This window comes from Drosophila navojoa, chromosome 2 (genome assembly GCF_054131105.1).
Source record: "Drosophila navojoa isolate 15081-1374.11 chromosome 2, UAZ_NAV_1.0, whole genome shotgun sequence".
NCBI lineage: Eukaryota > Metazoa > Arthropoda > Insecta > Diptera > Drosophilidae > Drosophila > Drosophila navojoa.
Window position 1 is genome coordinate 29847708 of NC_142890.1, and position 26744 is coordinate 29874451.

Genomic DNA, 26744 nt, shown 5'->3' on the forward strand with positions numbered 1-26744 from the left:
TTAATAAATTGTGTTCTATAATTAAAAAAATGGAGATACAAATTTCTACTAAATCAACTATAAACAAAATCGTCCAAGAATTTAGAAATGCTTATGGATTTAATTAATTATCAAAATATATTTATTTAAATTATTAGGGAATACAATTAAAATAACTTCACTGTTCTCCATAGAAAGCATCTATTTTGGCTCCGTGTATTTTTATTTGAGATCGAGAGTCTAACTATAGTTAACATACATAGTCTGCCTCTCTCCGTCCCACTTATTGGCTGAGCCATCTGTTACGAGTGCCTGCGGTTACATGTGGACATATGGCGGTATTTTAGTGGCTGCTGCTGCTGCTGGCCCTGCTCCGTTCTCCTGCTTTGCCGCGGGTGCTCTGCTCCCTTGAGTGTAGACATTTTGGTTTTTACACTTTTGTCTGTTCCGAGAATTGTGTCTTGTAGTTGTGGACGTCAGGGTGACATAAATAAATCATTCCGATAAGTGGCAACGCCACATATGTTGTCCCATGATTTCTGTTCTTTGTGGTTCTCTTTCCTATTAACAACAGGGAGTTAAAAATAAGTATTTGCACTTATTTGTATTGTTCGCATAAAATGTTTTTGAACGCAGTTGATGCAAAATGCTCGTTCGATAAGCAACTCGACGATGCTTGCAAAATGATAACCAGCAATAAGGTCCCGACTTAAAATGTTCTAAAAAAAAAAACTTTTAATTACAGCATAATGAATTACTGCGCACACACACACAGCAACACACTGCAACAAGCAACTGCTACAATGCTAAAGAGAGAGTCAGCAATACACGCTGTGTGTGTGTGTGTGCGCGAGTGTTAGTGAGTACACGCCCCGTTTACTTTGAGCGCAAAGTCAAGTAGCAAACGGCTTGCGCTAGAAAGAGATGAAGCATACGCTTCCATAATTGGCTGCAGCAATTGGTACTTTCCAGGCGCGCGCATGTAGCGACACACTGGGAATGGAACGAGCAGTGTTTGTTCGCTCGATTTCGCTCGCACACAGTGGCGCTCGCTTGATGATCGCGTTGCCAGGACGACTGGAAAGCGAAAACAAACAGCAAACGGCAGAGCGCAGTGGCGTGTGTCAAATTCCAAAACGTTTCAACCAGGACTGGTTTTTTCCAATTTCGTTTTCAGTTCTTGTTGGATTCTCAAAGCGTCGACGTGGCCGCGCAGTCACCGAGCCACACGAGAGTCGTCGCTCGCGTAATACCAAAAACCAAAGACAACAAAACAAAAAGAATAGAAACAAAAACAAAAGAAAAGAATATTTTTTCGGCAACGGTCAACGCCGTCGGCACTTTACAGTTGCTTGGTGAGAGAGAGCGTGCGTAGGTGAGAGAGAGAACAGAGCACAGCCTGTTTCATTTCAAGCGTCGTCAACGTTTTCAGCTCTGAGCTTAGGCCGCGCATTCACATATTCATTCGTTTCTGCCGCTCGCGTGCAGTCGCTGTCGCTGCTAACTGTGCTAACGGTGCTCGCCGCCGTCGCCGTCGTCGTCGTCAACGCCAACGCCAAAGCCAGCACCTCAGCGCCTGGCGCCTCGACCGGAGATCAGTGCCAGTGTTGAAAAGGTGCGTGCCTCAACGCAAGTGAAAAAGTGTGCAAAATAAAAAAAAAAAAACAACTGATATTTCGAAAAAAAAAAAACAAAGGATAAATCAAATTTGAATAAAAAAATTTGCAAATTTAAATTCCGACTTCCGACTTACGCTTTCCTGTCTATCACGCGATACCCTACAAATTCAAAATCAACAGTCTGCCTGCGTGTCGGCTGACATAGTTCACCCACTCACCCGCACACGCAACCAGCACTAACGGGGCTTTGCATAGACAAGACAAGTGCAAGTGCAGAGTGCTGCCAATTTAGCCTTTTTACCGGCGGTGCGGTCATTCACATTGCTTCGCTTCACTTCTAAATGTCATTCTGACAGCTCTGGCGACGCCTCTGTCGCCGCTGTCGCCTCTGCCGCTTGCGACGCCTCCGCAGTGAGCTTTGAAAATGATTTGCGTGCCGTTCTTGCGTTTGGCCTGCTGATTTGTTGCATGCGTCGTTGGCGTCGTCATCGAGCGTCAACAGCAACAACGCTTAACTAAGCCAACCAACCAACCTGCAACAACAATAACAACAACAATATTGCCAATGCGTGCAAGTGAAAAGCAAAAGTGTTACAATTAAACATAAATTAAAAAAAAAGAAAAAGAAATCAAAATCAATTTTACAACACTGTAAATCGAACTTCTAATTTTAAGCATGTGCGCCGCAGATTGAACTTCTATTCAAAAATAATAATTGTGAAAAATATTTCTGCTAACATTTTAACAACGTTGTAAAATTTTAAATGAATTTATAATTACTTAATTTTATTTGCAAACTTTAATTGTTTTTTATTATATTAACATTTGCGATTATATAATTATGATGTATGCAAATTTTAATATTAAATAAAAATTGAATTTAATTTAATTAAACATAAAGTAATTTCAACAGTTAAACTGAAGATAAATTTTAAATTTATAACTTATATTTTTCACATTATTCAAATGTTGTTTTCAAATGTCTGAGAACAATTTAAGCAATTTAGTTTTCCATATTTCTAGCTAATTTTGAATCAACAAAAAAAAAAGAAGAGGTGGAAGGAGAAGAAGTGCAATATTCAAGAAACAAATTTTTAATGCAAATAAACAAAATGTGAGACGTAATGTTAAAACAAATTCAAAGGCAAAAACGAATTAAAAACAATTGCCGCAGCAGCTGAGATCCTGCAGCAGCAGCAGAAGCAGCAGCAGGAGTCCAGCTGAATCACAAACCAATTACAAACTTGCAACAGCGTTGCAAAGAGTGGGAGTGTGTGTTAAGTAAAATAAATTTCAAGAAACATAATCAAGCAGAAACGGAACAAAAAACCATTCACAACGGCGACCATCACGAACTCCGCCCTTGCAATGAGCCAATTGGGCACCGTCTACGCCACCAAGCGAAGGCGACGCAACGGCAAAAGGTGAGTTGACCGAGCTGGGGCATGCCCATCGATCGGGGCAGCGCAACCGCAGGGCTCCCTGCGAGATTTCAATCAATGAAGCTGAAATATTTCAATCAATCGTTGCAAAGTCAATGCGAGTTTTCCTCTCTTTCATTAATCTACGGCTTGTTAGGACAAGCAACTGATAAATGATGATGCCACAAACAGCGCATCTGTGCTACTGGTCTTCCTTTCCTATGTGCCACAACAGAGAGAGGTAGCTGCACTTTCTTGACCAACATGTGACTTGTGACCTAATGAGGTTATAGATCAATATGGCTAAGATCGATCGCTGAAAAGGGAAAAATCTAATTTGAATTGGGTATTTTCTAGCCAGTGTAAGACTAAATTCTTTGGGAATCAAGCACGAAAAACAGCCAAAACATAAAATATAATAAAGTAAAAATATACTTATATACAAGATATTTGCTATCTCTCCAAATAAAAATTGAAGTAGATTTACAAATTGGCTCGTGTTAAACTGGTTCGCTTTCTCTTATAATAGTTATAAAATTGGTTCAAATAGTTGAATATCTTCATCGTTATGAATCGATTTAAAAAAAAAAAATAGAATTACTGAACTGAGGTTCTCATAGTCTTTGATATAGACAGACTGACAGACGTAGAAAAATATTGATAGATCTGATTCTGATCAAAATATATATACTTTGTTTGCCTTCTGTCTGTCTTCTCAACGAGTTTAAAATAAATATTAATAATAAATACCAATTACTTTTCATAAGTGTTGTGAATATTTATATTCTATAAAAATGAAGAGTATAGAAAATATTTAAAAATGCATTATCACTATCATTACCATTAGTATTTTACTATTCTTTTGCGTTGTATTAAGTGCACCAGTGTTTTAAGTTCTATACAACCTAACACTACTCATATATATAAAAAATTATACAACACTGGCTTAGATAATGCCCCTTAGGTCGGTCTCTGCATAATCTTTATCAAAACTTAATTCTCTTCAAATTTGTTTTGACATTATTATAATTACAAAAAGTTTCTAGATCGATCTAATTATTATTTACAATATGTTATGCTCAAATTAGATTGAAATGAGCTAATATCTGTACTGTATTACACTGCGTATACGCAATGCGACTTCAGCCTTGTATTCAATATGGAAATTATGAATATTATGCATGTCGGCAGAGTTGCGTGAAATTACAGTGGTACCTCCTTAGAACGCACACGGGGTGGCCTTTTTTGCTGCTGCTGCCTCTTCCCCCAGCTCCAGCTCTTGTAGCTCTGTTACTTTAACTTCACATTTAACTTTATGCTTTACACTCTTTGCCCTATTGCCGCCTTATCGCTGGGGCTCAAATCGGCTCTTCCCCCTCCCTACCCAGAAGCGCATATAATTTCTGATAATTTTGTGTACTTAACTTGTAAACACAACAACAGCAGCAGCAGAAAAAAAATAATAAAATAAAAGATGCAAAAATTGCTGCAGTAGCTGTTGCTACTGCTGCCAAGACACGCCCCCAACTGCGCACTATAATTGCGCCCCACCTGATCAGCAGCGGGAGAGCAACAGCGGTCGAGTCCAAAGATAGCGACAAAGTTATTAATTTTTTGTTGCCTGCATATCTCTCTCTATCTCTCTGTCTCTCTTTCTTTGTCTCTCTCCCTATCTCTCTCTCTCTCTCTCTCTCTTGCTTTTATTTCTTTATTGTAATACCCTATACCCTAACCAGGTATATATATCATTTACACTGCTTGTTGTCAAGAACAAAGGCTTTACAATTTCCATTCTTATACCATTTCATTTATTCTTCATTTATTCTTCTTAAAATAAAATACAATTGGACTCTATATTAAAACAGTCAATATTTGTTTGGAGAGATATAAAAGTATATATAAAAGTCAATCTCAATGTGACAATTTTTTTTTTTTTAATATTGAATATATGTTTACATTACAAATTTATTGTGTATATTTAATATTTATTACTTATATCGTTATTAAATATTAAATAAGTTTTCTGTAATACAATTTTTTTTATATTTCATAATTACATTATATGTATATATAAATACATATATCATATTGTCATTTAATCTTATTACTATATCAATTATCTAACATTATAAATTGTTGTAAGAGTATTTCGTCTTCGTCGTCTTGCTATCCTTTCCACTTAATTTCTTTTTTTTTTATTTTATAATTTTATTATTGCTGTGCAGCCATCGACAGGCAGCGCGCATAATTTGCAGCGCTTGTGGTGGGCTTAAAAACAATTACTTCTCGCCAAAATGGCCCCCTCTTCACCGTGCAGCCCCCTCGATAGTCCTTCTGTGGTACTCTGGTAGGCCTGCCTCCCCTCACCCTCTCTCTCTCTCTCTCTCTCTCTCTCTCTCTCTCTATCTGTCTTACTCACCCGAGTCATGGTGTGTTGAACTGGCTGGCGCGCTGCTCGCTCGACTGACGCAAAATTGTCACCTTGCCATGCACACCTGCAATTAAGTGGCAGTGCGGCCAGGTGAAGTGCCAGTGCCCCTCCTGTCGCCTGCCCTATCATAGCCTACCCTGCTTCGTCCTCTTCTAGAATTTCTGTTTTTAATGAAACGATCAAAATGTGTCTGGCCAAACAACTTAAGCGCTCTTTTAATTGCGATCCTTGCAGGCCATCAAGCCAGGCAAGGCAGCTGTTGCCAGCCTTCGAGCACTTAACAAACATTTCACATACGCCGCATGGTGCGCAATTCTCACAACAGAACCAGTGTTGCAAAATTTCCACATTACATAATATTAGAAATTAATACTAACTGTATTCCCCGTAACAAGAAACAAGGTTGCATAGATATGAAAAATCCAAGAACCATATATCCTTTATCTCTTTTACTCTCACGTCATTATTATGGTTCCAAGAGCTATAGTTGGCGACTCTAAGGCAAAATAACTGTTTATATGATATATCAGAAAATACTTTGACGTAATATTGAATCATAAATTAATATCTATACATCTAGTTCATAGAAATGCATTGTATTATTTGCCTGTCCGACCAGCTATGCCCCTATCCACTAAATACAGTAATACTTAGGTCTGATAGAGTAGGAATACGTTAATGGAAACGTGAAATGGAAATTTTTAAAGAATCTTAAGTGTAATTAATCTTAATTAATTAAGTGTATTGTAATTATTGAAAAATAAAACAGTTACAAGAAAGAAATAGAAAATCAGAACGCGAAACGAAAAGATTTATAAATATGATTAAAGCAAAGTGAGAAATGAACAGAGGAAGAAAGAGAGAGAGAGCAAATGAAAGTAGAGGGAAATCACAACACGATGGGGGAGAATTCGCGAGTTCAGCAGTTTGAGCTCCTTTTCTCAGCTGGATACTGTTAATGATTTTCTGATGACAGCAAGGATTCAGTGAAAGAAACAGAGAGTTCTACCAGGAAATGAGAAATTTATTTAATTTATGCACCTAAATTAGACGAGTGAAATGAGTTGCAAATAATAATGCGATATCTGAAGTCGAAGAGATGAAAGTGAAAATAAAATAAGACAAAGCAAGAATAATACATATATCCGGAAATCAATTTATGTAAGAATGTATTCCCGAGGATTACACTAGATTTGTATTTGATTGCGAATTTATATCATGATTACTAACTGAAACACATTTGGTACCCATTACATATTTATGTCTTGTAATACTAAATCTATAAATGAGATACAAAGTTAAGAAAACTAACGAGACTAAAAATATTCTGTGAATAAAATCTAAATAAATAAATAAAGAGTATCATTATTTATAAATAACGGTTTAAATAATTTATAAGAAATAGAAATACTTTCCTTGGGAATTAAACAAATTTCCATAGTATCATCAGTGCATACAACTTTCCAAGTGGGCAGAGTGAGACCTAGCACCTTCGATAGCCATGCGTCGAAGCACTCAATGCATTGCCCGACATTTAATTGTTGGCCATGCTAGGCTGATCCGCTGCAATCGAGGGCCAACAATTAACACGAGTAGTTAAAGTTCGTTCGGGCCCACCTCTGCCGGATTCCCTTAAACCCCAACAGCGATAATGGCAGCAATAGCAGCAGCAACAACAACACGAAGAAGGGAAGCAACAACAACAACAATTGCAACAAGAACCACAAAGTTGCAACTTTGACTCTAACTTTGGCTGCATGGCCAGCGGCATCGGCATCGGCTGGTTGGTTCCACTTGTTGGTTGTTATGGATATATGAGTCCTGCTTTTGCTTTATTGATTATCAGCGAGCTGTGCTCGCTGTTGTTGTTGTTGTTGTTGTTGTTGTTGCTGCATTTGGTTGTGCTTGTTATTGATTGCAGCAAGTGGTGCAGGACCCCCTCTGTTGCCATTAGAAATTGTAATTAGCCAAGTTAGCTGTAGCCACAGTTGTTGTTCTTGTTATTGTTGCTGTTGTTGTTGTCTACATGCAAAGGGGCCACGGAGCTTGTCTTTAAAGTTCAAGCGCTCATATTTTGTACAACTTCATTGAGTTACATAGCAAAGTTGCCAGTGCTTGTAAAACTTTTAGAAATTGCTCCAACGCCATGGCGTTGCCCATGGGCAAAATACGCATACTCAAGAAATGTATATAGTTTTGCAGCTTAAATATAGCTAAGATTAAGTCAAATTGAAATATAGCAACAATTGGAATGTAAATGAGAATTTACTTAACATCAACAGAATATTTGATTAGCTTAATCATTAATAGAAAATGCATTAATAATAAAGATAATAATAGATTATAACGACCCAGTGCCTAACTTTAAACTAACTTTCGAGGTCTGTCTTCACAATTATGATAAATGATTTGTGTTGCTTTCTGTTCGATAAATTGCTTCCCACATAGGAATAAACGTATATTTTACAAATGCCCTTCTCCCATTGCATTGTAAACCACAATGCCGCGCCTGACATATGTTTCCACGTTTTCGGGAGGGTCAGCGGACCAACGGCCGAACGGGCTAACGGGCTAACTGGCTAACGGACCAGCGGACCAGCTGACCATATGCCGACCGAGAACAGCCCATAGAGCACAACATAAATTTTCACAGCAAAGTTTCAGTTGAAGTTCGGTCGGCGAATTGACCAAAGGACTAACGCAGGGGGTGGGGTGGGGATTGGACCAAATGAATAGACAACAGTTGGCCAATGCTTATGGTGGTGGTTCCAGTCTCCCCTATCCTTGTGCCTGCTGCTGCTCATTAGTTGCGCCTGCGTCGCTGACAGTGACGCCAACGCCGACGTCGACGTCGAGTGCTCTGCTTTGTCTTTGAAGAGTTCATATGGGGTTAAAGTATATCAGGCGGGCTATCGCCGAGCTGTTCGCTTAATTACAGTTGCTGGGGCGCGAGACCGGGTGTGATATCACTCAGAGATAGTCCGACACAAAACACATCTTTATAATGCAGTTTATTACCCGAACGAGCCTACTCTTATCTACATATTCAACTATTCGGCTATAGATCAAAGGTCAACCGTTTGCGTAAACTCATGCAAAGTGACTCCGCTTTATTCCGTATAAAGGAATTTCGGAATACTTCCTTATACATAACCTATAGATATTCGTTATATTAATACATATATCAGTAAATTAAGGCTTGTAATAAGTGTATGTATATATGTATATGACTAGGCCAAAGGCCCAATGCTTGAGGTTTAAGTTAGTCTGTATTCCAATCTGAAATAAATGAATATATAGATCTGGATAAAGTTATCGAAATTATTGTGCATACTTCCATTTCATTTGAGGATCGAATGTTCAACAATTTTAAATATGGTTTTACTGTTTCTAGTAGAAACTTTCTACTCATTCTTCACTTGTTATTGGGTTATTAAAATTCTTAGATTAGATTTGATCTTACGAAATTGTATACGAAATTTACGTCTACATATTTATTGACCCAATTTCGTACTACTCACATTATTTAACGTCCTCTATAGGCTAACAATAATTAGTAATTAGTCGATAATTTATAATAGCTGTAATAGCTATTACTAGCGATTATTTATTTAATTGCTAAGCAAACAATTAACTTGATTCGACTTGATTATCGTCAATTGACACTTGTTTTTCTTCAAAATATCTTATTCGCTCGTGGCAATGGATTGTATATAGTTACAATAAATATAAGGTATAATGAATAAATATTACTCATTCGAATTGAAGAAATATTCAAGTTAATTAATATTTACTTTAAATGTAATATTCTAACAAAGATTTATTTTTCTTCAATTTTGTTTGAGAGTTACAATTATTTGAGTTTCCTTTACGAGCTTTTCTCTGAGTGTAGACAGTTGTGATTAACTGATTTCCACTGGTTAAACACTGTCTCGATTTTCCCAAGCTTTTGTTTTACTTACTGTTGCGATTATCTAGTCGGAGCTCTAGCTGCATCTCACTCTATATGTATTTCTCACTCTCCCTCTGTGTGTGTGTGTGTGTGTAATTAACACCATTGCGTAATGCAGCGTATCGAAGCCTAAATAGTGCTGCTCCACATGCCCAGCCTTCTGGGGGTAGGCGTGGCAGCCATTAAAATCGCCAAACAGCTGTCTGCCTCACATTCAGCCGTCGTTTATAGCCCCTCTCTCTTTCTCTCTCTCTCTCTCTCTCTCTCTCACTTATTCTACTTTTCTCCTTGTGGCCGTAGCGCACTTTAATTTTCATCCATTTGGCTAAACTTTGTTGCCATTAGGCACCCACACACACACACATACAGATACAAGTTCTCTTCAGGCCACTCTGGGCCATGTTAGAAGGTGCTAAAACGCTTTGGGCTGGCAATTTGAACAGCTCTTAATGTCAACTTATACGCCGCAACTCGAGCAGCTGATGAGCTGCATTGCATTGAGGCTTGGCTGGGGTGTCAGTGAACTCCGGTTGGGCCAATCCTCAATCCTTAATCCATAGGCCACCTGCCTGAAACGCGCCTAGCTTAAATATATGTAGTAAAACATGTTTTCGTTTTCTTTGTTTCTCTGCTGGCCGAAACAGAAGAATTTTTGAATTAAGTCAAAGCGTTCATAAAAATCCACCCCAAAGGATCAGGAGGCCAGGACTTGGCCAGGAATCGGGCAACTGTGCGGTGTGCGCTGAAGTGGAGCGCTTGAGCAGGGCGAGTTGTTCAGCTCAACTCAGTCCATTACGGGCAGGTGATACTTTTCATAGCTCCCTTTGCCAAGGAATCGCAATAAAAAACAGAGAACTGAAAACAGAAAATTCATTTACCGCATTCTCTGTCTTTTCTGAAATCACAAATAATTTTTATAATTATGCCATAAATAAATGAATAGTTTGAAGAACATAGCTAGCAAAATAAATGCGCCACGAGCTGTGACTGGGCACAGCTCAACACACCAACACACACACACACACACACACACACCCATTTCATTGTAGACGCCTCCAAAAATGAAGAAGCGGCCTAGCTAAAGCAGTGGGTGGCGGGCGTGGAAAGCAGACCGCGCCCACAAGCTGCCAAAAGCGGCCAACCCCCACCGACTCCCACCGCTCAGTCAGCTGCTCCTCAGCTACCCCCACAGCCAACCCTCTGCTCTGCCCTCTGCACAGCTGTCAAAAGGTTTTCAAAGTTGCTTTTGCCAAACGCTTTGATGTCGCGCCGTCTCAATGTGTGTGTGTGTGTGTGTGTGTGTGTGTGTGTGTGTGACTATGTGTGTGTGTGTTTGTGTCAGTAGATACATTTTTCCAAGCGCGCACATAAAAAATGTTGCCCGGCTCGCTCAAGATTCCGCTGCGCGAATCGCAAAAATGTTTAATCGATAAAATAAATGAGTTGCCTTTGCCAAGTTCTTGTTGCTATTACTGTTGTTATTGTTGTTGCCGTTGTTGTTGTTGCTGTTGCTGGCATAGTTGACGTTATTCTTGTGCTGAACTTTCTTCACAGATGTTGGGCCAATCATAAAAACGAAAATCCAACAACAAAACAATAACAACAACTGCACATATTAGCAACTATAACTGTATATTTATGTACTCGGCCTGCACACAAATAATTCCTAAGTGCCCTTTGCCCAGATCATAAAAGCTCACATAAAGCTAATGGTGTTCCCTAGACCTGCATAAGGCCATAAAAAGCCATTAGCCAATGGCTCGCAAAAAGCTCCGTCCATAACTCAATTTTCGCAAAAAGAATAACGCACTAGATATTATCTGATATATAAGAAATTAAATCTAAACTCTGAAATCAAAGTTGATATACCCAAATACAATCACATATATAAAAATAGGCTCATAATGGCAAACTTCATTTTGATTTGTAATGATATTAATTATTCTACAATTGAAACTATGAAAACTTTGGGATAGATAGATAGATTAGATTACTTAGAAATACCAGATTAAATTACTCTCACCTTTTGACATATTTCAACTGTTTAACAGTTTAACAATATATATTCATAAATTTTTAAATATATTAAAGGTTTTACGAAGGTTTTACTTTAGAATGCAAAATTTCGTTATTTAACATATTTTGACAGTTGTCATTGCAAGTTCGCATTGCTAGAATATCAGATAGCTCATCTTCGAGCATTTTCCCTTTAAAGTCTGCCGCTAAAACATTTATCACTTCATTAGGGGCAGTCCTTAAAGGAAGCGGCCAACAGGTCTGGCTGCTTGTTCGATTGTCACTCGAATGTGTGCTTGGCTCGTTTTTCTCTTATTCTTGAAATTGTTTTGCACAATTAATATGCAAATGAAGGCATCTTAATGTGGCATCCACCGATTCGAAATATGCAAATAATGCGTTAACAACTTAATTCGCTTGGCCATTGAGTGGGTACCCGAGTGGTTAGAGGTTCCGCGTGTTTCTGCATACTCGTTCACTAAGTTCAAGCAGAGTATATTGGCTTTGATGGATCAACAATCCAGGTGTTCTACTAGTCATCTCATTCTCTCTTTCATCTCTGATATATAATCGTGCAAGGGCTCTCCTTGGATTCCCATTCTCAACAGAGAGTCCAATAAATTGACAATCAGAAGATATGAAGTAATTTTTAGACCCCGAACGAGTATTATTCAGTCGATTGACTTCGACTGCGATGCTCTTGGCTCTTCTTTTATTCATTTTTGGTTTAGTTGGGCGATTAGCGCGGGGTCCTGAACTCGGCCGCTGTAGCGCCTACAGACCAGCTGGGTCTTGGGAAATGTGGAGCCCCGTCTTAAGTGTTCCGCCTGCTCCTCACTTGGCGCGCAGCATCTTTTCGGTTTATTTTGGATATTGCTTCTTTTTTTATCGCAGCTCGATCGTTTTGTAGTTCGCCTGCGTCTGGGGGCAGCTACTGCGATTCTCCGGCTTTTGTTCTGCCAGTTGACAAAATTAATGAGCTGAGCTCCATGGAGAGCAGGGCAAAGGATCTGCTCGTTAAATTTAACAGCTCAGCCGCTACGCTTTTCTCACCCGACTCAATGGCAAATTTATGCGTGAATTTGGCGCAGATCCATTAAGTGGATCCATAGATTAAGTCAACGTGTTGTCTCACCCGTTGCTGCGGCTGCTGCTGCTGCTACTCTTGTTGTAGTTGTAGTTGTTGTTGTTGTTGTTTTGGCCATTTAAGTGGACCCTGGGACTGTGACTGCAACTGCAACGGTAGCAATTTGAATTTTATGTTTTTTTTCTTTCTGTTTTGCTCGCTGACAGCTTCTTTAAATGGCGCTTAACTTTTGTTTTGACATTTTCACGCTGTTGACATTTCACAGAATGAACATCATTTCGGTTCTTATTCATTGCTGTTGTTGTTGCTGTTGTTGCTGCTGTTGTGCATGCAAATTCAATTAAATGTGACATTCATTGAAAGACACAACAATCAAAATGCCATTCCAAGCTGACCCTATAAAAGATGCCAGAAACATTGAGTCATCTGAACGAGAATGCAATGAAAATATTTCGATCTAAGCTGCATTTCCCTATAACGCGGATGGGCTTAAATAACTGTAATATTATAATACAACCACATACCAGCTCAATTTAATGTGCTAGAAACCTTGTTAATCTTTAGTTATTAGATTATATTTTAATGTATATATGAAAAAGTTTGAGTTTTGTAATATTTTAGATAACTCCTCTGAGTTTTTCCCAATACTAAAATATCAACAATTCTAATATATCAACAGATATACATATATATATAAATATATAGATCATTGCTAAAACGAAACATAAATTTGCTATTGTGAAATGACGGTGCTGGTATCGAAATCGGGCATGCCGAACAGCAAATCTAGATAATAATTATTTTAATTATTTATTTCTCACACATGCTTTTCGGTATTGTAAGATACTTATCATATCACAGCTTTGACTAATTATAAATTTTGGCATGGTTATGTGGAGTACGAACGCAGATCAGTCTGGGCTCAGTTCATCTGGTAGTCGGGAACAGCCGATTAGAGCTTCCTCAATTGCTCAATTCCTAAGTGATGAAATGGTTATGTCGTCTCGCTTGTCAGCTCAATTGTTTGTAAGGCAAACACTTGGCTTGGCTGCCAGTTCGGCCCATGACGAAGCACATTGCCCAGTTGTAAGTGACCTTTGTCAAGGCTGCCCTGATCCACTTGCACTTGAAAGCCAGATGCAGAAATATTAACTTCGATATAACATGCAAAATTCAATTAGTTTGCAACAATTGTGCCATGCACTAAAACAGGCCGGCTTCGGCTTGTTGTTGGTTTTGTTGCTCTTGTTGTTGTTGTTGTTGTTGCGTTGACGCCTACGCGATTCGGTTAATTTTTGTTTTCTTTGTTTCGGACAGGAGACACGCTACTTTGCGTTTTTGGCTGCCAGACGGCGGCGGCAGAAGCGACATTGCTGCACTTTTGTGGCACGCAGCAGAATGTGGCGCACGCATAGACATAGAGAGAGAGAGAGAGCTAGCTGGGAGTGCAAAAAGAGAGAGAGAGAGAGATAGAGCATTGCTATGTATGAATGAATTGGCTAGTTGCGTGTAGGTATGTGTGTGTGTGTGTGTGTGTGTGTGTGTGCATGTGTGCATGTGTGTCTCGTAAGCCGAGATTTTTGGCGGCAAATCGAGCATGCAAAAAAGATCAAACATGCTGCCATGCGTAATTCTGTTGCTTGCAAAATAACTAAAACGAGTTGGGCTCACGTGCCGTCACACACACACACACACACTCGCACACATACATATAGACTGGCCCGCCTACACCCCAAAGGATTGCGTGTCATTTGTTTATAAACACATCAACTGAAACAACAACAACAACAATTGGCTGACGCCTGCTGCTGGCTAACCCAAAGCCCCAGTGCTGTCGACCCTTGACACCCATGCAACAGCAGCAGCAACAGCAACAGCAACAGCAACAACAATAGCAACAGCTGCTGCAGTTGCATCTGCTTGACTTTAATTTTTTAGCCAAGGCTGAAAGTGCAGAGCTGCAGCTAGCAGCCAAAGGACACTGCGTCCTCTTTTTCGTGGGCGTAGCATTGTTTTTTATTCTTCTATATATATATTTTTTTTTAAATCGAAATCCAAATGGCAGCCCTTGGGGCAATTTCTGGTTGCTGCCGCATTGTAATTTCTTTAAAAGCAATTCATTTCATAATGGGGAAAAGAAAAGAAATGGAGAGAAAGGCGAAAAGACATGAGGGAAATTGCGAGCTCTGACAGAAAGAAAAGCAGCCAAACGAAAATGGCAAAAATAATGCAGGAAAATGGAATGAAATGAGCGAAGCTAAATAAAAATGGAGCGGAGGTTGGGGCTAAGAATAGGTTGGGCTCTGCTCGCTACAATTCCTGCTAAGCTTGTGGCCAACACACATACCACACCACTAGACCAGGCCAGACCCGACCCGACCAGCCCGTACCATGCCTTACCGCACCGTACCGGCTATGCAGTTATCGTTTGTTCGCTAGGATTGTACGCCACTTTCAGCAGCGACGTTTTATGGTCTATCCCACCTCCAACACCCCTCCCACCCCTTGAGGAATACTTCCCCAAACAACAAACTCAGCAGACAAAAGCTCTGTTTCTTTCAGCCCGTTTCACTTCTTTCTTATTTTGTATACCCTGAATCGTGGAAAATGAGGTACAACATTCTTTTTAAAGGGTATGTAAAGGGGGAGGATGAAGGAGGCGTGGCCGACAATATAAAGTATTTCTTTCTGTTCTTTCAATCGAAAGCAAACGATCTCTTTGAATATCGATAAATATCGCAAATAAACACATAACATGATATATGAATTGGAATACCTCACCCGTCTTCTATTTCTACATCTGATATATCCAATTGCAGTGTAGGGCTTTAGCCCTTGCTATATAATTTCACATGCAATCAAAGAGACATCTGTAATTCAGAGCCGAACTCGGGATATTTTCTAGGCGAGCATACCCCACTGGAGTACTCTTACTTGATTCGTTCGAAGCACGATTGTTTCATTGTTTTGTTTTTGGGAATGTTGCTTATGGAATTTATTTTATTACATGCCCTCCTCGCAGAGCGTCTCTTGAGGTTTTTTTTCTGCTGCTGCTGTTTGTATGTGGCTTTGCAGTCCCGTTGCCTTCTTATAGATAATAAGAAAATTATACATTTTATTCGACGGCCGCGTTGCAGGCGAATGCCGCAATGCCCTCAATTAGGAGTAGTCCTTAATTTGCTGCTAAGTTATTTGGTATTGTAGCCCTTACGTTTTCGCTCTTCGCCTTTCGCCTTAGTATAATTTGCAGCCTTGACTCGAATCTCGAAATTCGGCATTCGAAATTGGGAAAGGCTCGAATTCAAATTGCATTCCAATGCGTCTAACGGTTTTATCATCGTCTCTGATCATACTTATACCATATCAACTCATCTATATAATCACCCACTCCTTCAGCGATTTGTCGTTTATCCTCAGTTTCGTCTCTCTTTAGTCGTCATTTTCGGCTGTTTCGTTTTTCGTGTTTGCTTCGTTTTTTTCGTACCGCCAGACACCAATAATTTTCTAAATTCTGCTTTTTTGCGTTGCGCCTACTTCGTAATCGCCCCAAAGTTCTGAGCTCGCATTTAATTAAATTAATTAACGTTTATTTGCCATTTGCGGGACTTTATGGATTTGTATTGTGAATTTAATATGCCAATGATTCACAGTGGGCTTTTCAGAGTATTCTCTACACTGTATGCTTATGAAACCAAGCCTCAACGAATTACTCGAAACGACGGGCACAGGGAACTGGAATATTTGACTAATTGGCAGAGTAAAAAGTAATTGCAGAGAGCTGAAAAGAAGAAACCATGGAAGTCCTTCGAATTAGTAGATAAATAAATAAATATTAATAAATATTAATATTAATAATTTGCTATCACTTAAAACATAATTAAATTGTCATTAATACTTGAAATTTAGTTATGAAAGATCTTGCTGAAACATGAAGAATATGATGTAGATCTTGGGATCATATGTTTAAAGACTGTAAACTTTTTACTTGTTGTCATTAGTAACTAAGAGTACAATAGGTCATGAAGTCATGCCTGAAAGATCTTGCTGTAATGAATATGAAATTTATTTGGATTTTACTTTTCAAATTTTCAGCAATGAAAAAGATGAATCTCCAGAAGTAAATTGAGCTAAATAAATATGACTAGCAAAAGTTTTTTTGACTCACATATTTAGTTATTACGAATAAAAAATTCATTTGAAATTATTTGTGTGTCGTAATATCTATTCTTTCTATTGTCTGTTGTACTCATTTAAGTCAAGTAATATTTAGAAATAGTCTATCATAAAATCCAACTCCAACTCCTCGACTTGACTTCACAGAAAATCGTATCTAATTCGCTTGACATTTGTATTATTTGCGGTATTTTATCGAGACTTCATGATTGTAGTGAATATGAATGAATGATTCACTTGACTCATTGCCGTGTGTTATCTTTGGCGACAGCGCTGCATACCAAACAAAGCGCACAACACACGCAAAACAACGCCTCGCTCTGGCAACCGGATCAGGTGCATTCTGCTGGGGATTGGAGGTCCTTTAGCAATTTGAAGTACATGTCGTCCCGGCGTTGACACCGAACGGACATGCCGCTGACAATTACGTGGAAAGCAGCTCAAAAAAAGTGCCAAACTGCAGCCGAGGCAAAAAATGTCGAGCAATTAACTTAAATACATTTCAACTTTTTACGTGCAATCGCCCCACATAGTCCTGCTCCCGGCTCCTGTTTGCCACTTGGCCGCGTGCTCAGCTCAAGTGAGTCTACTCAGCGCGAGTGTGTATCGAAGCAAAGAGTTCAACAAAATTCGAGCCACAGCGCGAAACAATAAAAATGTTCAATGTACTTACAATACACAGAAAAAATAAAAACAAAGACAAAATGAAAATAAAAACGACAATTTTTAAAAGAGTCTAACCATGAGCAGTGGGAAGGGCAGGGAAGCGGGCGAAGGCTATGTGGGTTGACGTTGGCCCTGAAAGGGGTCGCTCATAAATTACAACAGTAATTATATTTAATAACCGCAATTAACTTTGTAATAATGTCAATGAAAATGATGAGACAAAATATGATTAAAAACCAAACACAAACAGAAACAGAAACACAAAAGCAACAACAACAACAATGAACAAGAGCCAAAGCAACAGAAGAAATAAGTATAGAATGCTTGCCAGCTATGTAAATCCTCATCAAAGTGGCAAATCCTCGACTTTGGACGCTTACGGCCAAGATAATGCGGGCTTAAGCGAGCTGGATGCTCGACGAGTGGACGGGAATCGCCAGCCATCATAAAAGAGTCGGGCACTCTATGCATTTATTGGCTTTATGGCTGGAGCTGGTTCCTGGCCGGTATCATATCACATACGGCATTTAGATTTACAATGGCTCTGGCCGGGATTCCTTTATGCTTTATGGCATTTAATTGGACATTCAGATTTGCTGTGCTCCAATTTGTGGTGGGGATTTATGATTTGATTCGCGGAAAGAGGCCAACAGATTGTTGTTATTCAGGCCCAATTTCGGGGGCTGTTTATGTAATTAACAGATCAAGTGGCCGTTCCTAATCGAGTGGCTATGCCCGCGTCCTGTGAGGGTGGTTTACCTACGACCACTACCTAATACCCATTATCCATTATTCTGGGGTAACTGATAACTGCAATTAATGTTTTTGACCTTTTCGTCCGTTCGCTGTTCTTTTTCCAATTCCAAGTTCACGCCGTCAGCTGCGTTTTGAAGGTTGACTCAACGTTTACATGCATGAAATTTGTTTTCATTTTCCACTCACTTTCTCCACTATCTCTCTCTCTCTCTCTTTCTATCTTTCTCTGCAGCCTGAAGCCCCCGCCCAAGGATGGCGTCACTAAGAGCAATCCATCAAAACGGCATCGAGAGCGCCTCAATGCCGAGCTGGATCTGCTTGCCTCGCTGCTGCCCTTCGAGCAGAACATACTTAGCAAACTGGATCGACTGAGCATACTAAGGCTGTCCGTTAGTTATTTAAGAACCAAAAGTTACTTTCAAGGTAAGTACGGCTATCATTTTTGAGCAACTAGCATTAAGAGGGTGGTTCGAGGCTAAAGCTGGCAGCTCCCATTCGTAACCTCTATCTCAGGCCACATCCCATATGGCTGACTGGCCCACGTCTTCTTCTTCTGCTGCCTCTTCTTCTTCTTCAGCCATACGGTGCGATACATTTTGGCCTATTAAATCGATTATGCTAGCACTGCCACTGAATGGTGGCAGACCCTAAACATGACTCATAAATGATTCAAAACTAATTTCAACGCCGCAGTGGGGCGTCCTTTCCTCTCTCTCTCACACACACGCTCTCACGTTGTCTATGTTTCCCTAGTCTTGATCCCTGCGCAGGGATACCCACACACACACACACACTTACTTGGGAACATAAACACACGCACATGGCGAAATTAGTTCTGTTGACGGATTAAACTCGAACTAGGAAAGGAAAAACAAAAATAGAAAGACACATTTTAGTTTCTGTTTTAGCTTTCGTTTGTTTTGCTTTCACCGAATTAATTTTCAGATATCCAGAAACTAGTGGTATTAGATGTAGATACTATAGATAATATATAGGATATTGAATTTTACATTAATATAATATAATAGATATTAACAGTTTCTTTATACCTGTTATTATTTAGATTAAGATTGTATAAAATAAAAGCGGAATTGGGATATTTTGTATATTCCGATAGAATATTTAGGACATTGCATTTCACATTTGTTCCACTTTGTAAAATACGATTGTCATTACAGAATTACATTATATATGTCGTATTATTTAAATTAGGTTAGTCTTGAAAAAAATCAAAGTCCGTCCTATCTTCATTTTGTTTTTACCCATAAGTTTTCCGACTTTATTTTGGCCCACCTGGTAAACGAATTAAAGGTGAGCCTCGAGCGAATAGGAAATGGAGAAATGGTAAAGTTTTCTGGGGCCTGGTAAATCGAATCAGACGAATGAGCAAACATATCAGCACACTCATACACCCAAACATTGCCGTAAATGGAGGGGTTGTTTTTTGTTTCCTTTCGAAATTTTAGCCTAAATTTTTTTTTTGTTTTTTTTTTTTTTTTGTACTTTTGTTCGTTTCTAATTTAAATTAATTAAAACAATGCAATAAAAGGAGAACGAACTTGGACGCTTTGATGGCTTAATTATTGACTTAGTTCATTGGCATTTCGCAGTGCTTAACGACATAAATTTAATTGCCCTTTGTGGGGCTATATATGTATATCTATATAGTATATCAGGCAGATGAAGAGCCCGCTCTGAGCATTAATTAAATGTGAGTGCAAAATTTGTTGGGAAATTCGAACGAGAAACTAAGGACATGCTCGCAGACCCCTTGCGCGACATTTGTGACTCACGTGTCACGTCCAGCTCTCTGGGCTGGGCTCATCCTGTGCCCGTGGCTGTGGCTGTGGCTGTGGCTGGACACGGGCGAGCACTGAAAATAGTCGAGTAAATATTTTGACAATTAGCGGTCAAAACGCAGTTGGGCGTTAATTGCAATCGCAAACAGTTGCGACGGCCAGTTCAAGTCCGCCAGCCAGGACACGTGCCCGGTTGCAGTGGGCTAAGTCAATACATGATCCTAAGTTTCCTTTCATTAGAGGCCAACGACCACTTGGTTTAAAAACAGACACGCGCTGCGTTTCCTTTGCGACGACGACGACGACGGGTTAATGGACCAGAACCGTTGCGCCGTGTGCTCCCGTGAGTGCCCAGTGTCCTGTCTATACACATTCACATATACATGTCTCTGTACATCTAATGTTTGTCCGGAGGTTTGACAAAACGTCGCGGCACAGGTCAAAGTTTGTTTACGTTTCGGCTTTATTTGTTTGCCTAGATGTTTTTCGGATATTATCAGGATCATTTAATTTACAATTACTGCAGAGTCCAACCCCATCCAGGAGCGTGTGTGCGTGGGTGCGTGGGTGTGTGTGTGTGTGTGTGTGTGTGAGGTGAGCCTCGGCTTGTGGGATTTCGAAAACTTGAGCACTCAATGCAATTAATTGAAGCAGCCGAAAAAGGTTTAGATATACATATAACTATTTATATATAGCAACTAAGATGCAGAAAGAGAGCGACAGAGTGAGAGAGATATATGTATATATACATATATAGAGAGAGCGAGAGTGAGTGATGGAGAGGGCGAGAATTTCCTATATAAAGCTCTGTTCTATGCTTATGTGCCAGTACATATTTATGTGTATGTATGTGTGTATCTGTGTGTGTGTGTGTGTATACATTTAATGGCCCACTGGAGGGTTGCTCGCCAGACACCAAACGTCCTGCATCTATATAGGGGCAGTTGTTGACCCTGACTTGCGCAAAAGCGAAACGGCGAACAAGTTTTCTCTATACCAGAGGGAAAAAATGGAAAAGGAGAGAAAAAATGAATGAAAAGCAAAGTTCGTTTTCGTTTTCGCCAGGCTTGCGAAGCAGCTTTCCTATACACCTAAAGACTTGACGGCACCAACAACAACAGCAACAACAACACAAGCAACAACGACAGCAAAAAAGAAGCTAAATAATTAAAGCGCGCTGCTAATGGCCCATTGTCTTGGCCTGGCCCGAAGCCCCCGTCTGGTCCACCCACGCCATAAATGCTGGCCAAGCGTTGGCGCCTTATGGCCAGTAATAATTGTTAAGACGCGCAATTTGTACATTTTTAATGTACTCGTTACGTCTCTCTGGTCCTTTGCCATGGCCAGCTACCGCCCCCGCCCACCCGCCTTGCCTAATTGATGAGTTGCGTAATTAACTGCAAAATGAACTAAAATGTTCTCATTGATAGTTTTGTTTAACCGTTCCAAATGCTGATTGCACGCAATCCAACCAACCAAAGCTCTCTCTATAGAAGACCCGCTCCCAACAAACACCCAGCAATTAGATTGCCCAATAAGCAAATTGAACGTTAACTCAGTCTTGAAGAGGACAATCGATATCATGACCCTAAAATTTATTTCGAATTGCAATATACTCAATTCAAATTAGAAAATTAAATATTCTGTCGAGAGTCGTATCAATCGAATATGTATACGTATTACGTATATAAATCGAATGAAAACAAATTTTGAAAATCGAATATTAATATATGAATGGTAAAGACCTATATAGATGCTGCCAATCGTATATTCATATATGAATTGCATAAATTATTAGGCATATATGATTTAAATGCATTCGTTTCAGTGACATCATAGTTCAGAATTAAGAGAATATATACGTCAATTGCAAAGGCCTATATCGATCAGAGCTTTCTAATGACACTGGATTCAGTTGGATAATCGAATATTCATATATGATTCGGATTAATAACTAATCAGATATGCTTTAAGATCTTAATATATATGTATAGAGTGATTACAAGGTCAATGGATAATCGACTATTCATATATGAATTACATTAATTACCAATCAAATATGCTTTTAATTCTTAAGATATTCATTCATTGCATCGCAGCGACATATATAGATCAGAGCTGAGCAAAGACAATGGAGATTTGAATGAGTGACAGACAGAGGCTGGCAATGAGTTGAGTCGCAGTTGACTTTAGACGCTTTTGGTAATTGGAGCCAGGCAGTGGGAAAGCGTGGATTGCCAACCAGAGTTCCCACACATGATTAAAATATGAAAAATATATAAAGTCTTGCATACATTACTCTCTTGGCTTAGACCCGTAAGACCGTAATAGATTCGCCAGCCAGTCTGGCTGGAAGGCTCATATGCGGAGACTGGTTATTGAGATCTAGTTCTCTCTGAGCTCAGATCTCGTGGGAAGCGAGTTGCAATAGCCGCTGTGTGGCAACCTGCGAATGCGTCACATGAGCTTGGGCACAGCTTTTAGCTGAGTTTCAATGTATTCCCCCAGCATTCAGCTCAGCTCAGTTTCTATTATGCTAACAAGGTCACCTGTCCAGGCAACGAAATTTATGCTTTCGATAGAGGGGGCTGGTACGGGTAGTTATGCTATTATCAAAATTGCCGTTAAGCGTTTGTTAATGGAGCTCATGGCCATGAGCTATGCGAATCGCATAGCCCAAGGGGCCAAGGCTCAGCTCTTAACCTATAAACATACTAAGCTCCGAGACTCGCCAATTTTTCCGTGCATATACATGACTTTCGTGCGTTGCCCCAGTTTAGGCCCATTAGCAGCCATGGAGGGGATGGATGATGGCTCCGCTAAAATCTATAGCCAGACAATGGCTCGCCCTGGCGCAGGCGGACATGCAATCAGTCAGGCAATGCACTTTAAATACGACTGTCCTACCTCGGGGAGGAAGGTTGATACCCACTATTGTTGTTGTTGTTGTTGTTGTTGTTGTTGTTCTCAATTGTCACGCCGCTCGGCCGAGTTCAGTTTTGGCAAAGAGTTGAGGTCTAAGGCAAGAGAATGCGGCAGACAACATTGCGTGACTTACGTAGGTCGAATTTCTATCACCTCTCTCTCTCTCTCTCTCTCTGTACTTCCCTCTCTCTTTCTTTCTGTATCTCTTTATACTCTTAAACTATATTTTGCCCTATCGCATGCAAGAAAAACAACAACAGGTACATTATCTAAAGGCCTAGTTCAATTTAAACCGGTTGAGCATTTAAAGAACTGTAAAGGCTCGAAATAAAATTACTAATTTAGGAAGAATGTCTTTATTTTAAAATAAGTTTTTTTTTAAGTTATCACAAAAACCAGGGAATCTCTTTGGGTACATTATTATTCATTATTCAAAGCTTGTGTACCCAACTATCCAAGTGTTAATGAGCATTTCGGGACAGTCTCTCGCCAACCTACTATGTTTGTCTATATCGCCTTTCCGCTGCTCTCCTCCTGCCAGACATTGCCCAGCATTTTGGTGCCTGTCAGTTTTTCAATCAGTTGAGCTGATGAGTTTGGCATTTCCATGACATATTTGCTTGGGAGCACGGAAAATATTTGCCAAAATGTCAGAATTTAAACTTTATGCATTGCTTGCGCCATGCCGTGCCAAGGGACACGCCCCCATCCACCTTCCACCTATCCACCCATCAGCCAAGCCCCGAGCGAGCGACCGTCAGGCGCATAATTGACGCCATTTTGCAGCAGTCGTCGCAGCTAGCATCGCTGTCAACGTCGCGACGCGACGCCTCTGCCGGCAGCGCTGCCGACGTCGCTGTCTTAGTATCTCGCTGCAGCAGTCGACGCCATTTTGCAGCAGCAGATGCAGTCGACTGACAGTGGGGCATTTGTCCATCTTCACTAGCAATTACCATCATCGCTGAACGAAGATACGGAATAGAGCAGCCCACTCCGAGGAGAGCTACAAAGGCTTAGACTAATGCACAAATAGTTGTTATACATTTGAAGTAAGCTTTCCATAGCTCCATCCATGACGAATTCCCTCCCAGGCTCATGCATTTCAGCCCACTGTGCTACGTGGCTGCTATGTATCTTTCGGGTCGTCTGCGCGCACACTTTTCCGACGTCGCAACGTCGGTTTTCCGACCTTCTTTTCCCTGGTCAGCTTTGCGCTGGGTGTTGGGTGTTGGTGCTGGGGGGCTGGGGGTGTCTTGGCTTAGCCGTCGCCATTATTATGTGTGTAGAGCCCGGGACCCCGCCCAAAAGTTGTCCCACCCCTGATACCGTCTGCATTGCGCGCTGAGATTTTGCGTTTTCCGCCTAGTTAAGATTTACGTTCATCCACCAAATGGACGACCACGATGAGGCATGGGAAGCACGGCGAGGGGTTGGTGGTGGTGGATTTCAGCTTAAGCTGCAGCGCAGCTGAAATGGCGTATTCTCTAAGCTCTGCAGCGAGGGCCAGTCGAGCAGTTCCAGTGCGCACATTCAGGCTTATGCTAAGTGCTCAAGAACTAATAAAGGAAACAAATATCAAACACGCCCAGAAATGGAGCCAGATTCGCTAGCAGTCCCTCAATCCCTTACCCTGAGCGGAGCCTAATTAAATGTGTTTATGCACGTGAATAATTTAAGCAAGGCAATAAAAAAGCACAGCAAGAAGGTAAAATAAAAAATATAACTGTAATAATAAGAAGTACAACAAGTCGCAATGTAAACTGAACCTAATTAAATTATGAATAATTACCACAAAATGTTGCTCTAAAAGGCTTTCGCAGCCATCGCACGCACATGATGCAATTTGTTTGGCCCGCATTACGTGAAAGCCAGCCTTTTTGGCCCGGCCGGTGGGGGTGGCACTCGGACAGCCAACGGAGGGTCAACTATTTGTTTTATCGCACTTTCGCTAAAATGAACACCCTAACACACACAAGGCCTGCGGCACTTTTGTTAATTTGATAAAAAGCCAAAGCAGCGCACAGATTAGCCAGAAGAGCCGAGCCAAGCCGAGCTAAGCCGAACCAAGCGGAGCTAGGTAATGGCCAAACCTCAGTACACTGGAAAAAATTAATATATATGATAATATAATATAAATTATATTCTTGACACAGTAAGATATCTAATCTAAATATCTCAATTGGAAAGCCATATGTAGCTGACATCTGCATTAAACAAATTTCTAATGCTTTATATGATTGTAAAAAAAAAAAAAAAACAAATTTTTAAAGAAAATAAAGCTCAATAAAATAAAAATTAAATAAATATTTCTGACAGTTGGGCGTATTGAGATCTATCTACCTATGAAATTTCAAACAATTTAAAAGAACTTTGACAAATTTTCATGAACTTTCTGCAATCTCTATCAGCGAAAAAACAACTTTCTATACAATATATAAATATTCATATTTTTTAGTCTATTATTTAAAGCAGTTTGTATCACGGAACTAACTCATATCGCTCAGTGAGCGCCTGGCTGGAGGGGTAGGCCTCAGCCTTTGGAGCTGCTAATTGAAATTAGAGACCCTGGAACTATAACTGGACTGCGGTTGCTGTAGTCCTTGCTGTGGTCCTTACTGTTGTTGTTGTTGTTGTTGGTGGTGGTTATAGTCCAGGGGTGGCTCGGACATTCGTCTTGCAGTTAGTCGTGGTGTAAATTAGGTTTTGGGTTTATTCATTCTTCATATTTTTTGTTTTTTGTTTTTATTTCACTCTCATTTTTTATTATTTCCATTTGCGCTGATAAAAATCATAATTTATGACATCAGCTGCCGTGGCATATTTTATTTCAAGTCGCATATAAATTTGCTTATAAACTTTGTCCCGAAAACCAGAGACAGAACCCACTGAAAATATATATTAACTTTAGTTTTGGCCGTCGGCGCCATTTTATATTTTGGGTTTTCCTTTTTTCATTTGTTTTTTTTTTTTTTTTTTTGTTTTTGTATTTTTCGTTTATCGCGCATAAATCAATTTTTGTGACAAATTTATTATAAAACTTTAGACGCAGAGGAAAGTCTGTAACGGGAAAGTCCCCAACCCAACCCAGCCCCCAAAATGGCGACTGCCTAAGGGTGTTTGTCTAGGGGTGTGTGTGTGTGTGTGGAGGTGGGGGTCTAGCGATAGTATGGGAATGAAAGCTGGTGCCAGGCGCTGGGTAGGTTAAAGAAAGAGAGTGTGAGAGAGGGGGGCGGGGGTTGTGGGAGCTGGACGGGAATCTCATAAAATATTACAATGACACCATAAACCATTTTTAGTACTTTTCCATGCCAGCTGTAAATATTTATTGTATATTATGGTCGACTATATAGCGAGTATATACATAACTATATTGGATTTTTATGAAGTAACTATGGTATCCAATTGGTAGGAACCATGGCTGCGGCTGGGGTCTGGGGTCTTAAGCGTTTTCCAGCGGGCTTATTTATGGCGCAGCAATAGAACTAAAATATTAATGGTTAATAAAATATAAAAATTTCGAGCTCATAAATATTAAAGCTCGCTTGCTATCTCTCTCTCTCTTTAACTTCTTCTCTAACACTCGCTCTCTTTATCTTTGCAGTTGTTATGCATAAGGATAAGGAGGAGAACGGTGTCCTGCCGCACATACACGCTCACGATGGCTACAGAACCCGCGAGCTGGGCGCCTTCGAGCACGGCCTGCTGGACGGTGATATGTTCCTGCAGGTGAGTCGCAGCCCCATCCCTGCCCCACCTGAACTCACCTGAGTCCGACATCACCCTCATCGCTTTGCTTAATTTGTCTTCATCAATTTGTTTGACCATTTGATGGCTTCATCGCCAGGATATGCCGCATAATCAATCAGCGCTCGTTTAGCTGGCAGAGGGAACTTTTTATACGTAATATATAGAGATATATG

At 40.1% G+C, this 26744-nt stretch overlaps 1 protein-coding gene across 6 annotated transcripts in view; it reads left to right on the forward strand.

The window, feature by feature from the left end:
- The first annotated feature begins 990 nt into the window (after window positions 1-990).
- The window catches only part of ss (aryl hydrocarbon receptor spineless), a 38069-nt gene continuing 12315 nt past the window's right edge, over window positions 991-26744 (forward strand). For 4 of the 6 annotated variants that reach the window (XM_089262235.1, XM_030384956.2, XM_089262250.1 and 1 more), the window contains exons 1-4: window positions 991-1594; window positions 2622-3022; window positions 18333-18523; window positions 26426-26550. In XM_089262235.1, coding sequence (XP_089118361.1) covers window positions 2967-3022; window positions 18333-18523; window positions 26426-26550 — 372 coding nt within the window. In that variant the 5' untranslated portion in view covers window positions 991-1594; window positions 2622-2966. The remainder of the gene's footprint in view (window positions 1595-2621; window positions 3023-18332; window positions 18524-26425; window positions 26551-26744) is intronic. The other 2 variants (XM_089262240.1, XM_089262249.1) reach the window with 2 other exon arrangements.